Consider the following 22613-nt stretch of genomic DNA (forward strand, 5'->3'; position numbering starts at 1 on the left):
GTTTCTTATTTTTCACTTGTAGCAACAGTATTTCCTCTGAAAGGACTTGAAGTAAAAGTCAGATTTCAGTGGTTCTCGAAGTATTTTGTTGTTGTTTGTTGTTTTTCAACGAGTCAAGGGTGCCCATGGTAACTTCTTGTTCATCTATTCCTCACTCCCTTTACCTCTTTACCGCCTACCACAGTACAGAGGGCCATTTCAGCCCAAATTTTAAAATTTTATCCAAATTATAATCTGGAAAACAGAACAGAAGGGGACGCATCTGTTCTTATAAAAACAACGAAATTTGATGCAATCGATAAATAAGTGCGACGCTTTAGTAAGTTTTACATGACAAGCGCTCCTTTCAAGTTGGTAAACGCTTACATCATCCTATTGCACTTTCTTGTGCAATGCAAGCGGTTTCGTGTTCTTTACTTCCCTTGACCCTCAATAGTTTTCCCTAATTCTCAATCAGTTTTGTCATTTTCGTGATTCGGAACCTAACTACAGAAAACAGGCATTTCAAACATGGCGGTGAGAGCGAAATTTGAAAACAGCAATGAAGTTGGGGTTTTCGCGAAGTTGACGAACGCGTATTGCCTCGTGGGAATCGGTGCCTCGGAGAACTTCTACAGGCAAGTGGCACAAGTACTTTGAAAGCTTACTGGTCGAAGAAGCTTGTAGTTTGGTATTTGAATTTTACGGAATAGAATTCTTTTGCAAGAAACGGGAAAGAGCGAAATGGAAAAGGGAATCGGAAATCGCACTTCACGTGAAAAAGATGATAGAAATGGTTCAAGAGCATTTAAGTCTGTACAGTGCTCTGTTTCTAGTCCGCAATAGCACATTCTTAAGCACATCCTTTAAATTTATACAACCACTGATCCCTAATCATTGTTTATGTGCGTAGGGTCATGGGTAAAGCTGTGTGGCTTATCTCTCTGTTATTTCAGCCATGCCCACTGCAATAGACAGTGTTGGGAGATACATCGTTTTGTTATTATTCCTATTATTTGGTTCGTCTTGTATCTGATCATCGACTCTTTTGAAAACTTTACGTATAAATAGGACCAAACTTTGTTGTCATATTTTCTTTTTTGTCATTTATGAATTTAGTACTAACACTGAAATTAATAAAGGGGCACTTCCTGGCCTTGAAGTGCGCCTTTCATTGTGAACTTCAAGGGAGGAGTGGGGTCAGTGGAGTAAAATAGGAAGGGAGTCAACCACAGAAACATTCTATTTTTTGGGCCATTTGATCCTCTCGCACTTTTCCTCCTTTGTTTGAGGTCAATCTTTAGCTTTGAAAGCCTTCCTCAGTAAGAATGCACTTGGTGGCTAGTGTTGAACAAGATCAGTTTCTGATCAAGATGTTAACATATTTTTGTGTTGTATAAATTGCAAATATAAAAAAGAAAGGTGGAAGGATTCTTTGATAAAATACATGAATTAAGGGTTGGTGAATGGTCACCCAAAAGAACTTGATATCTGAACAACTTGCAGTTAGTATTACCATGAATACCATTGTACCTGTACATACTGTATCATGCTTGTATCTTGTCTGGTGTTCTGAGGCACTATTTCCAAGTTCACGTTTTGCCTAAAAGTTTATGGGCTTACTTTCCACTGCCCTCTTAAGTTTGGTTTTCATTCTTTTTCATCTCCTCTTCAGCAAGAGAGTTATGATTTGTGTTCACAACAGCAACTTGTGATCAGATCTCATACATTGAATTTTTTTTTTTTAATAGAAGGAATATAGTCATCCCCTGTCTTTGACCCAGTTATAGTACAAAAAGAACAAGGTGAATTTATCTGTTTCACAGGACTGGAAATGTTTATTTATTTATTTTGTGTTGGTAGTGTTTTTGAAGGTGAACTCTCAGATGTAATTCCTGTAATTCGAACATCAGTTGCAGGCGTTAGAATTGTTGGGAGACTGTGTGTTGGTGAGACCTTGTCTATTGCTTCAAGTTTACTCTACTAGCATAGAAGATTTTTTAATTATGGAAATAACTATAAACATACCATGTAGCTTCATTTCAAGTGCTAAGACCAAATTATTCATTGTCATACATCTATTTTGTTAAGACTTGTTGATGTAATGTGTACTTGCCTTTTTCTTTGCATATTACTTCAGTGGAACCTCAATTTAACAAACCTCTATGTAACAAAGTCCTCAGTATAATGAACAATACTCTTCAGCCTGGCAAAAGTTACAGTAAATTGTACGGGAAAGAACCTTGATATAATGAACCTCTGTATAACGAAATCCTCATTATAACGAACAGAATCTAGAGGTCCAAACTTCAATATACCTTGATATAATGAACAAATGTCAACACGTGACAAAAGGCAAATGCAAGAAGACTGACAAGAATCAAAATCCATCAATTTCATAACAATAAAACAACTTTACAGCTAACAGTTCTTTGTAAATGGAGACACTGATATTATGGACACTTCTACAGATCTGCTTTATCCTCTTTGTCTCTTATTAGTACTATATACCCTTTAACTCCCATGAGTGACCAAGACAGAATTTTTCCTTACAATATCAATACAATATCAACCAGATGAGTAATGAGAATTAAGAAAAATATCAATTGGGGGATAATTAGTTGATTCAATACCAAATTCTCTGAACTAACATGATAACAATTGTATGGTTGACAGAAAGGAGAATTACAAATTTGATCTGGGAGTTAAAGGGTTAAGTTGAATTTAACCTCTTTATTTTTGACGGAATTTCCAGTGCAATGCCTTTATTTCTCCATTTGTGGCTTCCACTGAAGTTTGTTGTCCATTCTTTACAAACAAGGTGCTGTAGCTATGTACAGACCTGTACTGTATACTATAGCTTCATATAGACCTGTGCAGTGTACTGTAGATTCATATAGTTGTTAAAGCAGTAATCATTTCAGTCCCAAAATGCTGGGTAGCATGATGTCACATCATAAAACAAAACAAAAAATACAAAAAAATTATTATTAACTGGCCCTCAATATAACAAACATTTTGGTTGTTTTTTCTGCAAATTTGTCAAATTGAGGTTTTTGATACAACAAACCAATTTCCCTAATCCCTTGGCACTTCGTTAAATGGAGGTTTTACTGTAGTCTAAGACTTCTCTTGGCCTTCCTTTACTTGTACTTTCTATACACACACAAGGTCTGGTTGTCAAATAGAAAAAGAACTGTTAAACACATGGAATTTGTTATATTTCAGGTAACAGAAATGGTCTTCTTGTACCAAATACAACAACAGATCAGGTAACTTTTAAAAACCTCTTTCTTTGTTATTTCACTCTAACAAGCATAAATGGGAAAGAAAATTCCATGATGGTGGCTTGTTGACTGACAACTTTCTGAAGAGGTATTGACTCTGCTTTACTTTACTTTATATGTTAGAAACCTTTTATCTTTCTAGCACTGAGAAAGTAAAATTCTTGCATTTAATTTGATACTTTACTTTTAACAACACATTCAACTTTGAATTAGTTAACACACAAACAAAAGACCTTGTTATAGGAATGGTATTTTTATTTTTATGGATTTATCACATCTGGCAAGTGTCTAAACTGTTTATTTTTTTCGCTGTGCTTTCATATAGGAACTTCAGCATATTCGAAATGCCTTGCCTGATTCAGTGAAGATAACAAGAGTGGAGGAGAGACTTTCGGCGTTAGGAAATGTAATTGTCTGTAATGACTATGTTGCCCTTGTGCACCCTGATTTAGACAGGGTAAGTCTTATACAATCAATTAAGGTTGTAAACAAGCTAGCTCTTATTCTTAAAAACAGTCTGGTTAGCTTAAACTTGTTTACAAAATTTGGAAGGGAGTTAGACCTAGAAGTGTGAACAATAAGTCATCAGCACATCTACTTTCTTGTTGCAAATAAACAGTTTTAAAAGGAACAACCAAACACTTTTGAATATTTCCCCCTAACAGACCACTCCTATTTCTGGGTGACTTACCCACACCTGGAACAACATAAACAAAGCTCTGTCCATTCCACCTGGAAAAAGAATGTTTATAGGAATGATACAAGAACATAATTTTTACTTTTCAGGAAACTGAGGAAATTTTAGCAGATACCCTGAAGGTGGAGGTCTTTCGTCAGACTGTGGCAGGGAATGTTTTAGTTGGGAGCTATTGTGCTCTTAGTAATAATGGTGGCCTAGTAAGTGTTGGATCATCAAACTCTGTTTTTCTTTTGACTGTTACAGTCTATTTGTTAAACCAAAAATTTTGAGTGATAAAATGCACTATACACATTAATATTCTTTTGTCAATTTTATGTTACAAGAGTTTCAAAAGAAGTGTCAGCCTATGTAGAAATGATTATTTCTTGGACAAGGATGTTGAAAATAAAGTGTGCTATCCACTTGGTCAAAATAAATATTCTGATATTTATAAATGTGATCATTGTATGCTACAGGTGGAAGGGAATTTAAACTTTTTTTGTAGGTCCATCCAAGAACAGCTGTTGAAGATCAAGATGAGTTGTCATCACTATTACAAGTTCCTCTGGTGGTGAGTTCATGCTTTAACTTACATTTATTTAAAAGTTCAACTGTATCAATGTTAGAAGCAAACTATGAAAGACAGTTTGATGCTCCAGGCATATTAAGATTGTGGTGATAATATTCTTAATACCAATAAATGTGCAGATATGAAGAGACAAAGTTTTATACTTTGTCCAAGGCAGTGTTTTGTTATTCTTTGATAGTGGTTGAAATTTATTTAGGCTGGGACAGTCAACAGAGGAAGTGATGTCGTTGGAGCAGGAATGGTTGTAAATGACTGGGTTTCATTTTGTGGACTGGACACTACAAGTACTGAACTGTCTGTGATAGAAAGTGTATTCAAGTTAGGAGATGCTCAACCATCAGCTATTACCAGCAGTATGAGAGCATCACTGTTTGAGAGGTGGGTAATTTAATTGTAGGCCACTCAGAAACAAAAGATGACATTTGAATTAGAGAAAAAAATCTCATGATTTCTTTGGAAAAACTTTCGTGACCACAACACAAATTTTCTAGGAGAGAGTCTTATGTAATGTAGACAAAGCAAATTTTTTAGTGGGGAAGTTTTCTCCTTTGTATAAACTAAGTTGAATGATGTGTTTTTGCATTTCATGTAGTGTATAGTCTAACATCTAAGGCTTACAAGTAATATTTTATTTTACAGCATGACATAAACTGCAGGAAAATTGAAGCATATTGAAGCACATCATATTTGTACAATCAACTTCCTCTCCATGGATATGTTTAGTACAAGTTCCTATTTAATGACGCTAATAAGTTTCCCGCCTCTTGAACATCAGCATCAAGGAGGTGGTTCCTGAAGAGATGTCGTGGTTGCCATAGGAATGTATGTACTCCCCCCCCCCCCAGTACACACACGTACACACACACACTCACAATGATCACTGCCCCAGTAAGCTCTCACAAGAAAGTAAACTCTCGCTCAGAGGGTGGAGAGATAAAAGGGAAAGGAGTGTGACACAAGTCCTCTCCGTGATCAAGTGAGAACATAATGCCAACTATGAAGGAAGTGACTGTGTAAATGATGTGATGTCAAACGTGCCAATCACGAAGAATGAAATGACTAATATCTTATGTCGGTAATTAATTGCATATCAGCCATATTTCTTGTCCTCTACGGATATTTTTTAAAAAACTGTGAAAGCGTCAGTTTAATAAAACATAGTTGTATAATCATGCCATATTTTTCGTCCAACAAGTCGCTTTGCGGCTCACTTTGAAGTAGCCAGAATGTTCGAGGCTCCTATCCAAATCCCGTCAATGCCTGAATTTTATTTAGGATTATTTTTCTGTCATTTCTTGAAATGCCTTTCACTTGTAACTGTTGATGCTATTGAGTCTTTAAAACAGCTTTGTAATAATAAAATACGAGGAAACGGCTTATCCGTCTGTCTGAACAATCCTTTTTAAGCAGTGTTGAGTGCCAACTAATTGATTATTGTTTCTCGTCATTATATTCCCCTGTATAACCCCACACAATCCACAATTCCTCCAATCGCTCTGACGAAGGGCTAACGCTCGAAACGTCAGCTTTTAAATTCCTTACGGTGGCCAGTTCACGTTATCAACTCGTATGATAATACGTAATTAATCTGTTATACTCCCCCTCCGACGGAGTTTTACAGTTTCTTCAGAAACTTACCCCCCCTTAACGTAACTCTAGGTTTGGTTAGCGTGAATTCCGGCGAGACAACTTTCGCGGGATTTGACCGTTTATTACACCCATTTTGAAATCACTGATGGTCCCTGTAATCTGATTGGCTCTAATTGGTGCGATTTATTCACAAATTGCACCATTTTTGGCTTTAAATCGCATCTTTTCCCCAGCCAATTAGGAGGCTACACTAAAAACAAAACCAATCAGACTTCAAGGCTTGTTTAAAGTAACCGATCATATTGCGATTTCAAAACGGATGTAATAAAGTGGTAATTGAACCTCGTGTTGTGCAATTTTGGTCTGAAATCATACTTGTGATTTCAAATCGAACTCGTGCTGCGCGCTCGTTCAATTTTGGAATCACGCTTATGATTTCAGCCCAAATTGCACTCCACTCAGTTCAATTACCATTATAAATCATTTCAGTTATTCTTTTGAGGGGGACATTCTAGGAAGGACGCTACCACTTGGATTTGCGTGCTACTGGTTTCGCGTACAGTTTGCGTCGCCCTTAGCGCTGAAAACATTATTTATTAAAGAAAAACAAACAAACAAACAAACAAAAACCAAAACCAAAAAAACGCTATGACTAGCATGGAGGAGAGGGTTGGGGGTGGGAAGTTGAGCTGTCATTTTTAACAATTTGTTAGTACCCTTCATGGGAAAAATTTTTTAGTTAAAGCGCCAAGGATGTCTCTAACCTATGCCTATGTTCAGTTCTATTGATACGCTTTTCTGACCATTTCCTTTATGGTGTATGTAGAATTTAAACGTTTTAGAGCGCATGAGAGCTTTACACTGAGCCTAATTAAGAAATATATATATATATTGGTTTTTTATTGGACAAATTCTACGAGCTTGTGCATACTATGTTTATGTGTTTTCTAGTGTGTTGCTGAAAAACCAACATTTCCAGACAAACATCGAATATACTCAAGAGGTTTGTATAAAGTTTTCAGTGGAACTCAGTTTTTTGGTAAAAATTTCTGAAGTCTGATCAGAAGCGCACAATTTCGATGTATATTTTTGTATGCTCAAGCTCGGAAAAATTGTCCACTTAAACCAAATTAATTTTTGGAATCGCCTGACAATTGCATACCAGAATCTAAAACTCTTCAGAAATTTCGCAGGACACATCTCGCCGATGCTCGCCGTAGTAACAGCGTGAACTGGTTTCTCTAAGTATGGAAAATCGCATGCTCCGAGAGCAAAGCGTGCTCTCGAAATCTGGCCAATCAGGGCACATGAGTTTCAGCTGTTTCTAGCTTTGCACGACCTCGGTTAGGAGAGGCACACCAAGGACATTTCATTGTTCGGCCTTTTTTTAGGTTATAATTATTTTTTTTATCCCCAGTCTACAGCTGCCTGCCAAGTTATAATTAGTGATAAAGTTTTTCCAGACTGGCAGATGGAAAATGTCAGCTCCACTTTGCAGTAAAATGTTCACTGGCAGCAAATATAAGCTTCTCATCAAGTTAACGATGGCAGCCGCTTTGATGACGGCGTTAACTTCGTTTTTGGCTAATCTCTCACCCAAGTCATTAGTTAGTCTCCGCAAAAACTGTACCTCTTGGAAAGTAACTCAGTCACAACACAAAACCACTCTGATATCCAAGACCGTTTGTTTGCAGAATTATTTCCTTCTCGTTTTGGTATCTTCAGCACCATCACATTTCGGAAGAAGGTATTTAATTCGTCAAACTTGGGGAACGGACAAAACCAGCGTTCCTGAATGGAAGACATATTTTTTAGTTGGACAAACAAAGAATCAAACTGATTCTGATCTACTAAAGGCAGAAAATAAAATCCATGGTGATATTATTCGTGCTAATTACTCTGAACACTACTGGAATCAAAGTTTGAAAGTAGCGATGGGATTTGAGTGGGCCGCGAGATACTGCAAATTTTCATATCTTTTGAAGGCAGATGATGATGTTTTAGTGAACACCAACGATTTGATAACTCGTTTACAACGCCCATCAACACCAAAAAATGGTCTGTACATGGGGAAAATAAACAGAAACGCTGAAGTTCGTCGCTATGGCAAGTTCTCCGTTAGTCACAAAGAATATGCTGGTTCAGCTTTTCCAGATTATTGTAGCGGGGGCGGTTTTATTCTTTCTTATGATGTGGTGGAGTGTATGGTTCCTTCATTTGAGGTGATTAATCCATTTCGAATCGACGATGTTTATGTGGGGATAATAGCGCATGAATTGGGTTTAACACCAGTACATCACAGCTGGTTCCTGTTTCCAAATTCTAATTATGATGATTGCTTTTTCACACCTAATGTGCTTGTTCAACATCAGGTACTTGGTCAGTGTTTAATTCAACAGTTACACATGCACTCTGTTGATTTTTATTCTGTTTGGTTGGGGTCGCACTATTGATGTTTGAGGGAAAAGACTTGTACAGTGCAACTACCAGCTTCTACTATTGCCTGAATTGCTTACACAAAAGCAGGAAACAGTCCCAGTAATAGTAATAGCACTCTAAGTTAGGTAAAATAAAACTTGCTCAGTTTTTTAGTTTCTGTGATCCTGCTTTTCTCACGTAACTCCATAGCTTGAAAAAGCTGGAGGCATCCCACACAAAAAAAAGTCATTTAGAAACTATGTAATCATATTTCCTGTTCTAATTGTATTTGATGATCACCATTACCATTAAACTTCTGCTTTATTTTAACTCTTTGTCAAGTAAGTGGTGTGCTTTGCTTAGAAATCAAGAGCCAGGTGGCATAAAATTATTTTACACACAAGATTCCAATGGGTTTTCCAACCTTTCCATCTGTGAGCCCTACTTACACAGCAAAGTTTTCCATAACAGTAGCAACTCCAATTTTTTCATATTCATACTGTACACCTATTTACAACAATCCAGTTGCTGGTATTATACAGTTGACATTAACTGTGTTAAATAGGTATCTAGGAAACTCTGTTCACATAATGACTTGATAGACATGTCAACTGTGTTTTCCACAAACCCATTTCAGCTGTGGATCACCAGACCAGAGCTCTGTCAGTTTCACAACTGATTTCCATGTACACTGGCAGGCATAAGCACAGCAACCTGTCCAAAAATATCACAAATAATTGCAAAATATGTGGTGATGGGATTGTGTTACACTGGTACAGTTTACATTTGGTTATCCTCTCCCCTTCTACCCCTCACCTACTATGAAATAAAAACCTCTAAAACAGACACTCAACAAAATCTTCAATTGAAAATTTCATTCTCTTAAGGAGAAAAAAAAAGTATTAATAATAGTCATAATAGTAATAATTGAGTAGCAGACATTCCATGAGATGGTCCTTCCAGTCCAAAGTTTCTGAGTTGAATTAAAAATTTGTAATGTTCATTATTGTAAAGGGAAGAAAACTAGGTGACCTGGAGTAAGGATGGGAACCAATGGAACATGTGATGCCAGGTTCAGAAATTGAGCCTGGGCCACAGTGTTGGGAAGTGACCTCTATTTTTTAAATGAACTCTCCACAATCTCACCTCTTTTCCTTGTTAGTTTGCTTATAAGCTTGTCAAAATCTGGTACATTATTTCTGAAGAATAAATAATCACAATCTTTGTGCCACTCGTAGTCATTCAGGATGACCACATTGAAATCACATGATGTACATCGTAGCTTGTCACACACCCTAAATATGAAAACAAAGATTAAAACCACCAATTCATGCAACTGATAAATCTTTTCTTGCCTCCTACTATAAAATGCCTGTCCTTAAATCATGCACATTTTGTTGAAGTAAGAACCCAGGTCTGTCTAGAATAGGACTCCTAGTAGTAACTGTGACTGACATTTTAGAAACCTGAGAGGTGTTGCACTTTGTTCTAAACACCACAACAGACAGAGGCTTGTTTTGGGACTAGACAGTTCATTAAATGTGTATATTCTATGTAAATAACACACTAGACTATTCCATGAGGGATATTTGATGAATACACTACACCCACAGTCCAGTAATCAAGGATTAATTACAAACACAAATGAGATTAATACTCAATCAAAACTGTTAATGGTGTGGGTGGGAGGGACATTAAAACTTGCTCAAAGCTAGAAATAGATCGTTGCTTGCTTGCTTGCTAGATCACTAATAACTTGTGCACAGACAACTAAGTGGTAATATACTTATTATAAGTAATTTCCCAATTAAAATGGGTTAGTGTGGTGAACGGCCATTGATTCTAGCTGAGTCTTATGACTTGTATGCCAAACAAATTACCTAATCATAAGGAAAGTGAAAACACTAATATGCACCTTGCCTGTACCCAGTCCAGGCCTCTCAGTTATCGATATCTAGATTAATTTTAGTAAAGATTAATAATATTCACTGCAATTCAGCTTGCTGAAAATTTTTAATCAACTTTGCATCAATATTATTGGCTGTAAGAATCAAGAAGCAATAATTAGGTTTGATTTTTCTGTTGAGTTATGGTTTTCAGATAGAACACTGTTTGCATTTCATTGTAATGATTTTAAACTCTTTAGAACAAAAAATTCTTTTTGAAGTGCAAGGGACAGGCAGTGGTTAGAGTTAGGTTTAGGAAATTTCCTCTTCCTATTTTAAACTTTCAATAAACCTCCCTATCCCAGTAGTGATCAAGAAGGAATTTCACCTTCCAACTTCAATATTTTATTAGCAGAGAGGTGAAATGAGGAAAGGGTATTAAAGCTTAGGGACACTGTTTCATTTAACACCAAAATATCAATGATGAAATTGTAAGATGTACAAGGACTTTGCCAAAAAGTTGAGATTTAAATCTTGAAGGTTAAAGGATAAAGGCAACTTGAAGGGTTGCAAAGCTCTTGTAAAAATTATGGCCCTGAGGAGTTTTTGTTGCAGAATACTAATTAGTGATGAAAAATATCTTATATTTAATAACACACTTACCGCTCTTCCGACCCAGTGCAAAGCCCTTTTGCAAATTTAGAACCGCCTAGAAAAACTTTGACACAACGCTTTCGTGCTGAACTTAAATCTGTTGTGTTTGAGTTGGACAAAGATTTTGCTGGCTGTAATAGAAATTAATAAAAATAAGGATATATAAATAAATTTATAATTAATTTTGTGCAGTCATTCTTTCCCTTGACTTATGAAGTTGAGACAGGAGACCATTGATGGTAAGTAAGCTTAGAATTCAAAGCAGTCCCCATAAAAGTTAGACAAGAAACAATCTTTTGAAGATTTTTCAAACAGACTCCTTGATTCAATAGCTCATATCTTTGTTTAATACTCTGCTCATAGCCCATAATAGTCATACTGATTGCAACATGTGAGTATTAGTTGTATAGTATAAAACATAAACATTAGCTACTCTGATCTCTATCTCTCTCTCTTTTAACATATGCTCAATGAATGATAACCAACATCCTGCTGGAGAAGCCCATGGAGCAGTTTGCAACTGAGTGACAAAAGTAATTTAAGATTGCAAGGGCTTTGCTGTTAATGGTTAAGAAACTTTATCAATCAATCAGGTGCTTAACTTTCTCAATCAAACTTTTCCAGATTTAAATTCTCCTTGATTCTTTATAATAGTTGAAGTTTTCATCATTGGTCATTGCAACTACTCCAGTCTTTTCTTTAGTAACAATAGTCATTAAAGAAGGCTTGGACTGAAGGAAGTCAGGCAACAATAATGGTAAGAATGATGACAATATGGATCATCATCAGATTAATTTACCAGGAGAAATCGTACGAAATTAACTTTGAAAAGCTAATCTCAATATTCTTCTTACTTCGATAAACAGGCAACCGGCTTAACAAAAATCATAATCCGATTGGTTTTCATTCACGTGACCTACGCACACCCGTTGGCAGGGAAACCGAATTTTCGTTCGCACTTATTAAATGAATGCTTAAAATGCCACGATCTATGCGGGAAACTCCATCAAGGGATTAGTCTTTTGATTAGTTTCTGGAAATCTAAGAAAATTAGATAGTTTACTAGTTAGTTTTACCTGTTCTCTCAGTTCAGGTATTTCTGGTCCATCATCCATACATTCTTGGATCATATCATGTAGTTCATCTCGATCAGCATTTTTAATATGTGAACTAAGAAACAAAGTGATTGAGTCATTCACGCCAATTTATTCAAAATAAAAGAGTGAAAATAAGTATGTTATACTGGGGAAGGAGGGTAAAAACGTTTCTACCTTTTCGGTTTTCTGTCCTTGTACCTTGATGTCTTTCCCGTTTCTGAGCTCAAGCTGGAGTTCAATTTGGTGGTGGGTTCCTGCTTAGGTTTTTTTCCACTGTCGAAAAACTTCGTCTCACATTCGTCTAATAAATCATCGATATCGTCTGCCATAGTAAAATATTCAAAACAAAAACTCCCAATTCCTCCAACTCAACTACAAGATAATTTTTCCCCCTTATAAATGGAGCCCGAGTGATAAGAGCGAGGAGTACTGGGGAGAATCCTCAAAAGCTCGCCCGTACGAGATCGATAATTCCCGATGGTTTACGATTATTCACGGACACTTCCGAATCCACCGTTGGAGCGATTGAAACAAGGCATCTTCTTGCTAAGATTTCCTTTAGCTGTTAGCTAACAGAGCTTTCGAACATGACTGCCGCTATTGTTCCGTAAGTACTTCTTGCTTATATTTTACTTATTGTACTATTTATTTATCGTAATCTCATAAAGGCAATTAGATAACTGCTTATGGAAATCTCGTGGCGCGCGATCTGCCAATAGTCGCTCTTGAGCCTTTTGTGACCTAGCTTGTTCACGATCTCGCAGATCCTTCGCAAATGACAGTATATGTACGTTGATTGTGCTTCAGTTTTCTGTAATCGTATTCAGAGCTTACACAAGAGAAATTTTCGGCACGATTTGTACACAGTTCAATTGTTCATTACGTATACAAGTATTTGATAAAGAAAACAATGGCGAAAGTTATCATAATCTTTTATTAGGACACTTTCATCACATCACTATGGTTTTCAGAAAAGGTCTTAACTTAGATTAAAAGTACTAAATTAGACTATATACAATAAAATGAAAATACCTAGAAATAGAAATGTATACAAAAATCATATCAAGAATAGTAATATCAGGTAATCTAGGGTTTAAGGTTACTTCCCACTTTTGCAGTTGTCCTTCAGGAAAACATTTGAGAAAAAATTCATACATGTGCTAGTTTCACTAAAATCTTAGCCAACTATATATCAGAAGAAAGCTTAATAACTACAGATTACAATAAAAATATAATTTAAGAAGGTGAGATAATTAGCAATTAAAAAGAAACATTTTAACTCAACAATAATACAAATGATGTGAACCTTTCATATCCTGCGAAATCTAAACCTTAATTGATGAGGCTTTTGCCAAGGCCACAAACCATTACACTTCTCAAATGAGCCCAAAACTCATTCTTTATGTCATTCTTTGTGCACGGTCCCCTAATTCCATGATATCATTTGCAAGAAAACAATTCCCAAATGCTGTGATTGGTGCAAGATATCCAAATGCTGTGATATGACTGGTGTGAAATACGTACCCTAATGCAGCAATCTGATTGGTGCAAGATACATACCCTTATGCAGCAATCTGATTAATGTGAGTTACATATGCAAATGTGGCGATCTGATCAGTGCAAGGAGCATACCATTCTGCACGCTAACAGAGAGTTATTTTTTTTGTAAAAAAAGAAAACTCAAAAATAAATCTTAATTTGTCATATTCTTCACTAAAAGTATCAATTGTGGAGGATAGCAAGTTACAGTTGTGCTATTTAACATTTTCTCTAGAAGAGAGTCATTGTACTGTTTATTGGTAGGGCTTTGAAAATGTATTTGTAACCTTGTGTTTGTTGCCTTTCTTAAGACTTTGGTTTCCAGTTTGGTGCTGTTTTTTACAATTTCAAACCTAACAAAAGGGATAGCACCATTTACAGGAAGCTCAATAGTAAATGATAGACTAGGATATAGGTCATTCAACCTATCAAGAAATTAGTTAGCTGTATCGGTGTTAGGCAGAGTATCATCAGTGTATCCTTTGCACAACTAAGGCATTAAGCCATCTTGCACTGACTGTTCTTCGAGATGACACATAAAGACATTTGCCATTAAGTGGCCAAGAGGAGGACCCATGGCTACTCCATCAGTTTGTTCAAATAACAGTCCATCAAATTGGAGGAGTTGGTTTGTTGTGGCAAGCTCAAGAGTCTGATGAGCTAATTCTTTTGAAGTTTGAGGCTGTAGCCTTTGTTGAACCAATCATCTGTGAAGGCTTTGTTGGCTTGGATGTTCATAGTTTTCTCCAATAATATTATTGTACATTGATGAAGAAAGAAGCAATGTCATAAAAGACCAGAATGTCATCAGACAGATTGCAAAGCTCATTGGTGAAATCAAAGGTATCGCTGATGGTATATTCATTCAAGGAGAGTTGTTTCAGCTATTTCTCAAGCCACTTGGCAAGTTTGTGATTGTAAGTCCCTGTAGCATAGGCTCTGTAAGTGTGTGAGTTGGAACTGTAACGAGGGAGTTTCTCTGTGATTTCATTAGGCAGTATTTCATGTAACAATGTGCAAGTCTCCTCTTTTTGAAGGAGGGAGAAATACCTAGGCAGTCATCCACGGCTCTTGGGTGGCTTGTCATTGACCAGAATGAACTTTGTAGTGTTGTCAACTGATGCATCACCCAGAAGGCAAATATATTCAAATCTGTCCATCACAACAACTCCCGGGCTTTTGTCTGGCTTGGTGATAGCAATGTCATTGCGTGTCTTTAAGGAATTCAGAGCTTTGACGAGAGCTCTGGGTGGATTAGAGTTTTTGCGCTCAATGTAATTTAAAGTGATCAAGCATAAAGTTGCACTAACCAGTTCTTTTCATCTGAATCTTTCAATAATGGCTCCATTTTCCAGTACACCTTCTCAAAGCTTGTGTGGATTTCTATAAGTGAGACCTTTTGAGGTAAAGAAAACTTTATTCTCCAACAGACCATGAGTTTCTTAAAGAAAGAAAGGCAGCATGAAGACTAGTCATTGATGTGCTCCTTAACTTCAAAGTTCTTTGAAATTAGGTGTGAAAGTTTGTTAAGGCAGCTTTTCATTATTTTGTTGAAAAACTGTTATGATGGATGTTCAGCATTCACAGAATGGTGACAAAGCACAGAAAGGAGCATTCTTCCTTTAGGTCTTTGTCAGAGTGGTGAAATTCTTCGCTGAGATGCTAGAACAGGGAGAGTTTGGCCCTCAATTCTTTTCTTTTCTCTTCCTTTCGGTAATTTACAGAGAACTTCCTTTAGACATGCTTGTAATTTTTCACTTGCAAAGTCTAAATATTGCAATTGAACCACCACACTATAAAATAGAATAGTACAGTTGTTTTAATATCAATTTTCCTTTTAACATTATGTTTTAATTTCAATTTTTCTGAAAAACTAAAATGATCTTTTATTGATTTCTTCCTTATGTTAGAGATCATCCAATAATGATAACAATATGATAATTGTACTAGGAATGAGTAGTTTGGCTAAAAAAGGATTGCCAAATTTTCAGTCATCTGCTTTTAGAGGGGTGAGAAGATTAATTTAATTAAAACAAGAATGTCTTAATTTTATATTTTGATTTCCAGGCAACTTACTTTTCATCAGCTAATATGAAATTTAAAACATAATCATAATCATTCCTTTGTTTCTTAGGTCCTGCTTTCAGCTTGCAGCACACACTCTCTCTATTCCAGTTAGTCTACATGCAACCAATAGGAAGCGGTTATGTCAGCGTCTAAAAACAATTGAAGGTGTACCATCAGGAGCAATGGTTTTGCTACAGGGAGGAGAACAAAGTCAACGATACTGCACTGATACCGATGTTGTTTTTCGGCAGGTAAACTACACTTGCAAGGACCTTAGTGAAAACGAAGCCTACTTCAGGGGAGAATTACTCTGAATTTGATTATTCACTCAGTTGTTTTCTACTTATTTATAAAATTTTCAACAGGGCTGTCCAACATGGCCACTTACATTTCAGAAACTGGCAAGAACTTCATAACAAGGCTGACTGAACACACATCCAGGAACACAAAAAAGAGTATATCAACAATCACATTGCTGAGGATCACTTCTTTCGGAACCAAACTATTAACTGGTCCTAACAACACAAATTACTTTCAAACTGAACAAAATGCACTCATTTTTTAGACAAAAAAAATGTGAGGAGTTGTCTGTTATTGAATAACAAACAACTCCACACATCAATCACTGTCATGGTTAACAGAGCTTTTTATGAGTATATGAGCATGTACAATTGCTTGGGCAATCACATTTCTCAGTGACGGCTATTTTGTTTTTCTAAAAATTTGTGGAATTTATTATTTGATATTTGACTCTCAGTATTACAGATCATGTTAATTCCTATTTTCAGGAATCATATTTTCATTGGACCTTTGGTGTTCTAGAAGCTGATTGTTTTGGTGCTGTAGAGGTGGATACAGCTTGTGCAATCTTGTTTGTTCCACGTCTGCCTCCAGAATATGCTATATGGATGGGAAAGTGAGCATCTTAGAATGACTGTTTGTAGTGTTGGCTGCTTTACCCATTTACTTCTGTACAGCTCTGTGCAGAAGTGCCCAGTTGTCCTGATTGACTCTAACTGAATGGTTGTATTGTGCATAGAAAGTTTTCTGTGACTGATAATCGCTATTAAATAAATATTAAAAGTGGCTTATAATGGCCTATTGGCTGTCCTTTGAAATTGGCAGTAGTCCATGAAAGAAATGTTTTGTGCTTTTTGTTTTTCAGGATCCACAGCCAGGAGCATTTTCAGAAAAAGTACGAAGTGGGTGAGGTCTTTTTTACAGATGAGGTAATTTATGCATTTTAAATATTAGCTTGAGATGATGATGATAATTATGATTATTATTAGCATTATCATTATTGTTTTATGATGTTTTTGTTGTTGTTATTGTTATTATAATCATGACTTCTGATGCTGTTCTTCTTCTATTCCTGTATAAGATAAATATGGAGTAGAATAAATTCACAACAATACAGTCTGACTTATGATTTACTGATTCTTACTTAGATAGCTGAAGTACTACAGAAGAAGTCTCCATCTGTTCTCTTGACTCTTGTAAGTAGTTGCCATTCAACAGGAGTTATGCCCCTAGCCCTGCAGCTTAATTCTATAGAAAGATTTCAATGAATGTACAATACTAAAACTTAACATAACTTGGCTTACATTGGTATCATTCCAATTTTGTTAGTGCCTATGCATGTAAAAACTGATTTTTAAAGGACGTTCTGCAAACAAAGAGCAATCTTCATTGTATCAATTTGTAGTAGTACTCAAGTATTTTACTCTTTACTTTTCGGATACATCTGACCTCAGGTGATAAATTGATTTGTTTGTTCTTTGCAGCGAGGACTCAACTCTGATTCAGGTCATCATTGCAGAGAAGCAGCATTTGATGGCATTAGCAAGTGGGTTTGATGCTGTTAATGTTATTTTGTGGTCAGGTCTAGCTAGATATATCAAGGTAATTTGGTTTATCAACTGAGTTTATAATGTAAATTAGCCACCATAAAGAGTTTTGAAGCTGACATTTCTAGCACTGGCCCTTAATCAGAGCAAAATTTCAAACCCCTTTCTAATCCCTCTCAAAGCCCTTGGCTCTGATGAAGGGCTACTGTTCAACATGTCAGCTCTGAAACTCTTTACAGTGGCTAATTTACATTTCAACTCAGTTTGTAAACTAAATAATCTTGTTATATATTCCCTCACCAAAGCAGGTCCACAGTTTCTTTAGAAACTTACCCCCTCGATTCAGTCCCTGTGTTATTAACAGTACATCCTTGTACATGCCTTAGCTCTAAGCTTTATGCCAAAACCAGTCAACTTGCACCTATGGATCTCAAAGTTCTATATATGTTGTTAGATACCCCCAGTAAGGTGTGCCCTCAGTGTTTTTTGTATCAATTCCTCTCCAGGTTTAATGTGGATAGCAAGATTTTGCATCCAGAGATTGCTGAATGGTAAGTGTTGTTAAGAATTAAGTACATATTTTGCTTGTGTTAGGCTTTCTATCTTAATTATGCAAAATACAATTTTTGTAAACAAGCAAGCTTTACAGAATACATCAAAGTTTCCTTGTTATTTCTTTCTGATTACCTGTTTGTTTTTGGGTCTAGTCGAGTTTTCAAGACACCTCAGGAATTAGAAGTGATGCGCTATGTTAACAGGGTCAGCAGTGAGGCACATAAAGAGGTAAACTAACATTTTATATCATCAGCTGGCTTTGCAAAGTTTAACATTCTGTAGACTTAACGTCTGAGCCAAAACATGCTTTCTAATAACTGTGACTAGATCTTTTTGAAAGTGTGACCATGATGATTGTTGTTTATCTTAGGTGATGAAACGTGTCAGACCTGGGATGGCAGAATTTGAAATAGAAAGGTAAATTGAATTTTCAGTTACTTTCTCATTCATATATAGAAAAGTAGCATGGAATTTTGTGCAAGAATGTGATTCTTAGCCAATAGGGTTAATACCATAACTGTAAATTAACCCACAATATTGAAGTGATGACTCAAATTTTATCAAAAATCATGGAGTCAGCTGATGATTGAAGTCAATTGTACATTGCAGCTTGTTCCGGCACTTCTGCTATTCTCAGGGTGGATGTCGTCATATGTCCTACACATGTATTGGAGCAAGGTAACATTTCAGTCATTCAACCAAGAAAAAATATGTTTTTAAACAACAAATGGTGACAAGGTCCATAGAATTAACATTTCTACTGCAACCTCATGAAGAGTCTCAAATTCAGGGCAATTTTGAATACTGACAATATAATTTCCTATGAATATAAACAGAGGAGATATTGGAATATCTCAGCCTTCCCCTTGCAGAATAAAACTTCAGTGGTTTATCATGTTAATAATTCTCTTTCAGTGGTCATAACTGTGCTACTCTCCATTATGGCCATGCAGGAGCACCAAATGACAAGAAGATCCATGATGGAGATCTGTGGTGAGTTGAACATAATTCTAACAAATGAATAATTCATTTATTGAAAAGTCAAGCTAAAACGGTTTGAGAATAAAGAAAGCAATTAAAGAGTTCTGTTTGGGTGTGGTAATGCTATTGAGGCAAGTGTCTTTCAAGGATAATTGCTCAGGTGCTGTGTAGGTTGAAAAGTCCTTTAAAGCCTTCACCATCAACTTGCTCTTACATGGTGTAGAAGACACAGAATACGTCACACTGTTGTTTTCATTGTTTTCTCATTCCCGGTTGTAATGAAATTCTATTGTGACGTATACTGTGTCTTCTACACCAAGTAATAGCCCATCAACTGACAGCACCAACTCTGGTTTTGTATAAGATAGTTCAGTGTGATGCTCGTAAATAGACTTTTGGACATGTTGTTAATCAATTTATTCAAATTGATCACTGTAATGGCTGTTTTACTTATGTTATTTTGTAGCCGTTGTTGTTTATTTTCCTTTGCTCCACTTTACAGCTTGTTTGACATGGGAGGAGAATACTATTGCTATACGTCAGACATCACTTGTTCTTTTCCAGCCAATGGCAAGTTCACAGATGATCAGCGTAATATTTATGAAGCCGTCTACAAAGCCAGTCGTGCAGTCATGGCAGCCGTTAAACCTGGTAAGTGCTGTTATAAGTGCCTTTTTGTAGTTATCTAAGCTCCAGGTTCTGACGCTTTGTCATATATTCAGAGAAATAATCGCGATATATAGTGGAAAAAAAAAACATTTAGCGACACCTGTTTTTTTTTTGTTTTGTTTTATGAAGGGTGAGTAATTTTCTAAATGTATCAACAAAACTGAATAAACAAAACAAGGAGGACTGGTAACAACGCAAAGCGAGTGAAAACAGTGATTTATTTTTTTGTTCAGAATTTTCTTTTGCTATTGCTGACATTGTGACATGCACATTTTAGTCTGTTCTTCCGGGGAAAATTGGTCGTTGTAAGTATGTGGCCTGTTAAGAGTGTTATGCCATTATAGCATTGCATTTTTCAAAAATAGGTCGTTACCCTCAACAGGTGTAAAGTGGCCTGATATGCACCGTTTGGCAGAGCGTGTCCAGCTACAGTGTCTTAGAGACATGGGGCTCCTGAAGGGAGACCTGGATGAAATGATGAAGGTTCATCTTGGGGCTGTTTTTATGCCTCATGGTCTGGGACATTTTATGGGACTGGATGTGCACGATGTTGGAGGATACCCAGAGGTAAAAATCTTACCATTAACATAGTGAATTCAGTTACAGCAAACTGGTTCAAAGGAAGAAAAATTTCCCAATGTGACCGATGCTTCGCCATATGATAGGTTCCTGCATATCACTAGGATTTTTTTTCAATATTCTACTTAACCAGGAAGGGTGTTGTCTCTATGAATTTGATGTATTTGTCTCCTTTGTTGTCACCTCTTCCCTATCTCTATCTCGTCTCTGTTTTTTCTTTTTCCTGAAGCTCTAGCAGTTTTTTTTCTTTCAGTTAAACTCATTTCATTTCTTCGCCTAGCACTATAACAAAGAAAGTTCTGACCTAGTACTCTGCCAGAGTCTTGTCAACTCCAATTTCTTTAAATCTTACACAATTTGAGACTAGTCCGTTCATTACCATTTGAAATTTGCAGGGTACTGAACGGTTAAAAGAACCAGGCCTCCGCTCGCTCCGAACCACTCGTGTTTTAGAAGAGGGAATGGTACTGACCATTGAGCCAGGACTTTATTTTATTGATGCTGTAAGTAACGACTGCTTGGTAATTACCTCGGAGGCCTTTTTACTTGCAAATATTTTTTGAAGGGAATAAGAAAGTTACCAGTGAAATGGAGATTTGCTCTATTTTCAGACTTTGAATCCTGCTTTGGAAAACCCTGAGACGGCGCGATTCTTCAATCAAGAAATGCTACAGCGATTCAGGAATTCTGGAGGGGTGAGAATTTTTACCTGACTTTAAATTAGTGTTGTTTTCGTCCCAAAAATGTTTGTCACCAATGACTCTACCCCAAATGCTAAAGATGGTAAGATTTCCACAAAGAAGTACCAGGTAAAATCTTGAGATTTAAATTAGCTCTTTCGATTTAAAAACCAAACTTACCGTTTTGATTTTGTCCAGGTTCGAATTGAAGATGATATTGTGGTGACGTCAGATGGAATGGAGCTGATGACGTGTGTTCCACGTACTGTGCAAGAAATCGAGGCTTTGATGGCAGAGGGAGCCAGTCTCCCGCCCCATTTCTCACCTTCAGTTTCATCCCAAGTAGCAAATTAAGTTCGATTAGATCTCTTTGCAAAAATGTGTAACTACCGAATCATAAGCAATATCAAGCATGACTTGAACTTTACCACCAAAGTGATCCATACAAGCTAAAATGTTAATGCTCTATTGTGTGAAAACTGTTTGTGACGATTCCTTCAGTTTTATCAATCATTTTTCTGTCGTGAGTGATATGATTGTGTGAGAAATAGAGACACTACATTTATTTGACAGAAGTTAATTCTTAACCTCTTAGGGGTTAAATTTCTCCTTGCAAAATCAAAGAATCATCTATACGGTATCATACAGAAAGACGGGACAAGGAAGAAAAAATTAATCTGGCAACATAGTTCGATTAGATACCAAATTCTCCAAGCTAAAATGGTAAAAAATGTATGGCAGAAAGTAAGGAGAATCGCAATTTTAGAATTTAATGATCAAGCATTGTTCCTGACCAAACGAATTAGTAACCCAGAGATATTAAGCTCAACAGATGCAATTCTTTGCTAGCTAAAAGTTTGAAAATTGGTTTAGCTGGTTAGATCGAAAATTAACTATAGAAAGTTTACTAAAGTAAGAAATAAATACCTACATCAATTCAATAACTTTATGCATTCCTCGAAAGTCTTCATGAAAGAAAATTTGACAAAACTTTTTAATTAAGAAAATTCGCCAGAATAAATTAGAAATACTTTGAAATTAAATAACATATTATTTTAAAAGCTTATAACCGACTCCTTTAATGCCTGGGTGTCGCAATAAACACTGATTTTCTTTCCTTTTTCCTTACCTTCCCTCTGACGTAGAGCTAATGCTCGAAGAGCTTTAGAATTGCTCTACGGTGGGCAATTCACATTATCAACTTAACTAGTAAAATCAAATTAAGTGTGCTTAACCCCATTTGTCTTGGTACTGCGTCTTCTTTAAGCTGTAAACAATGGTCTTCATTTGCTGCTTTTTCTTTGAGTGTTCCTTGGTAAAAATTTTTATGAACGAACAGATATTTTCCTTCTTCTGAAACAAACATTAAACGTTCTCTTTTCTTGAATTAGATTTAAGCGAAGACTTATCATAGCGGACGTAAGGTTTGAAAATTGGGGAATATTACTTGGGTAATATCTTTAGATATCCCGGGGGATATTCGGTCACGTAATGCGTCTAGATCAATCGCGCGCGAG

At 36.3% G+C, this 22613-nt stretch overlaps 4 protein-coding genes across 4 annotated transcripts; 3 read left to right on the forward strand and 1 right to left on the reverse strand.

Moving 5' to 3' along the window:
• Nucleotides 1-156: 156 nt before the first annotated feature.
• LOC113674046 (eukaryotic translation initiation factor 6) lies at nt 157-5913 on the forward strand. Its single transcript, XM_027190518.2, has 8 exons — nt 157-617; nt 1843-1928; nt 3208-3251; nt 3592-3723; nt 4053-4163; nt 4451-4516; nt 4731-4912; nt 5174-5913. Exons 1-8 carry the CDS (start codon nt 511-513, stop codon nt 5181-5183), a joined length of 738 nt encoding a protein of 245 aa, XP_027046319.1. The 5' UTR covers nt 157-510; the 3' UTR covers nt 5184-5913.
• A 1550-nt stretch (nt 5914-7463) lies between these two features.
• LOC113674006 (beta-1,3-galactosyltransferase 5-like) lies at nt 7464-8872 on the forward strand. The gene has a single exon (XM_027190480.2). The coding sequence runs from the start codon at nt 7603-7605 to the stop codon at nt 8575-8577; it is 975 nt and encodes a 324-aa protein (XP_027046281.2). The 5' UTR covers nt 7464-7602; the 3' UTR covers nt 8578-8872.
• On the reverse strand, nt 8808-12610 carry LOC113674007 (cilia- and flagella-associated protein 418). Its single transcript, XM_027190481.2, has 5 exons — nt 12354-12610; nt 12159-12252; nt 11092-11213; nt 9689-9837; nt 8808-9256 (listed from the first exon to the last, which is right to left on the reverse strand). Exons 1-5 carry the CDS (start codon nt 12506-12508, stop codon nt 9150-9152), a joined length of 627 nt encoding a protein of 208 aa, XP_027046282.2. The 5' UTR covers nt 12509-12610; the 3' UTR covers nt 8808-9149.
• A 65-nt stretch (nt 12611-12675) lies between these two features.
• LOC113673963 (xaa-Pro dipeptidase) lies at nt 12676-22162 on the forward strand. Its single transcript, XM_027190438.2, has 16 exons — nt 12676-12786; nt 15853-16036; nt 16574-16701; nt 16951-17014; nt 17234-17281; nt 17570-17631; nt 18139-18183; nt 18340-18415; nt 18558-18604; nt 18797-18865; nt 19103-19180; nt 19671-19819; nt 20220-20404; nt 20812-20919; nt 21028-21111; nt 21295-22162. Exons 1-16 carry the CDS (start codon nt 12767-12769, stop codon nt 21448-21450), a joined length of 1503 nt encoding a protein of 500 aa, XP_027046239.2. The 5' UTR covers nt 12676-12766; the 3' UTR covers nt 21451-22162.
• The last annotated feature ends 451 nt before the right edge of the window (nt 22163-22613 follow it).

The sequence above is a fragment of the Pocillopora damicornis genome, chromosome 3 (genome assembly GCF_964200805.1).
Source record: "Pocillopora damicornis chromosome 3, jaPocDami1.2, whole genome shotgun sequence".
In the NCBI taxonomy this organism is placed as follows: domain Eukaryota; kingdom Metazoa; phylum Cnidaria; class Anthozoa; order Scleractinia; family Pocilloporidae; genus Pocillopora; species Pocillopora damicornis.

What these genes read in the sequence shown, in the direction of transcription:
- LOC113674006 (XM_027190480.2), top strand. Translation starts at nt 7,603, where the DNA reads ATGTCAGCTCCACTTTGCAGTAAAATGTTCACTGGCAGCAAATATAAG.
- LOC113673963 (XM_027190438.2), top strand. Translation starts at nt 12,767, where the DNA reads ATGACTGCCGCTATTGTTCC. An exon ending in TACACATGTATTGGAGCAAG is followed by an intron (nt 18,866 to 19,102) that starts GTAACATTTCAG and finishes ATTCTCTTTCAG; the next exon opens with TGGTCATAACTGTGCTACTC. An exon ending in CATGGCAGCCGTTAAACCTG is followed by an intron (nt 19,820 to 20,219) that starts GTAAGTGCTGTT and finishes TACCCTCAACAG; the next exon opens with GTGTAAAGTGGCCTGATATG.
- LOC113674046 (XM_027190518.2), top strand. Translation starts at nt 511, where the DNA reads ATGGCGGTGAGAGCGAAATTTGAAAACAGCAATGAAGTTGGGGTTTTC. An exon ending in TGCACCCTGATTTAGACAGG is followed by an intron (nt 3,724 to 4,052) that starts GTAAGTCTTATA and finishes TTTACTTTTCAG; the next exon opens with GAAACTGAGGAAATTTTAGC. An exon ending in TATTACAAGTTCCTCTGGTG is followed by an intron (nt 4,517 to 4,730) that starts GTGAGTTCATGC and finishes AAATTTATTTAG; the next exon opens with GCTGGGACAGTCAACAGAGG.
- LOC113674007 (XM_027190481.2), bottom strand. Translation starts at nt 12,508, where the DNA reads ATGGCAGACGATATCGATGATTTATTAGACGAATGTGAGACGAAGTTT. An exon ending in TGCACTGGGTCGGAAGAGCG is followed by an intron (nt 9,838 to 11,091) that starts GTAAGTGTGTTA and finishes TTTCATATTTAG; the next exon opens with GGTGTGTGACAAGCTACGAT. An exon ending in CAAACTAACAAGGAAAAGAG is followed by an intron (nt 9,257 to 9,688) that starts GTGAGATTGTGG and finishes ATTTTTGGACAG; the next exon opens with GTTGCTGTGCTTATGCCTGC.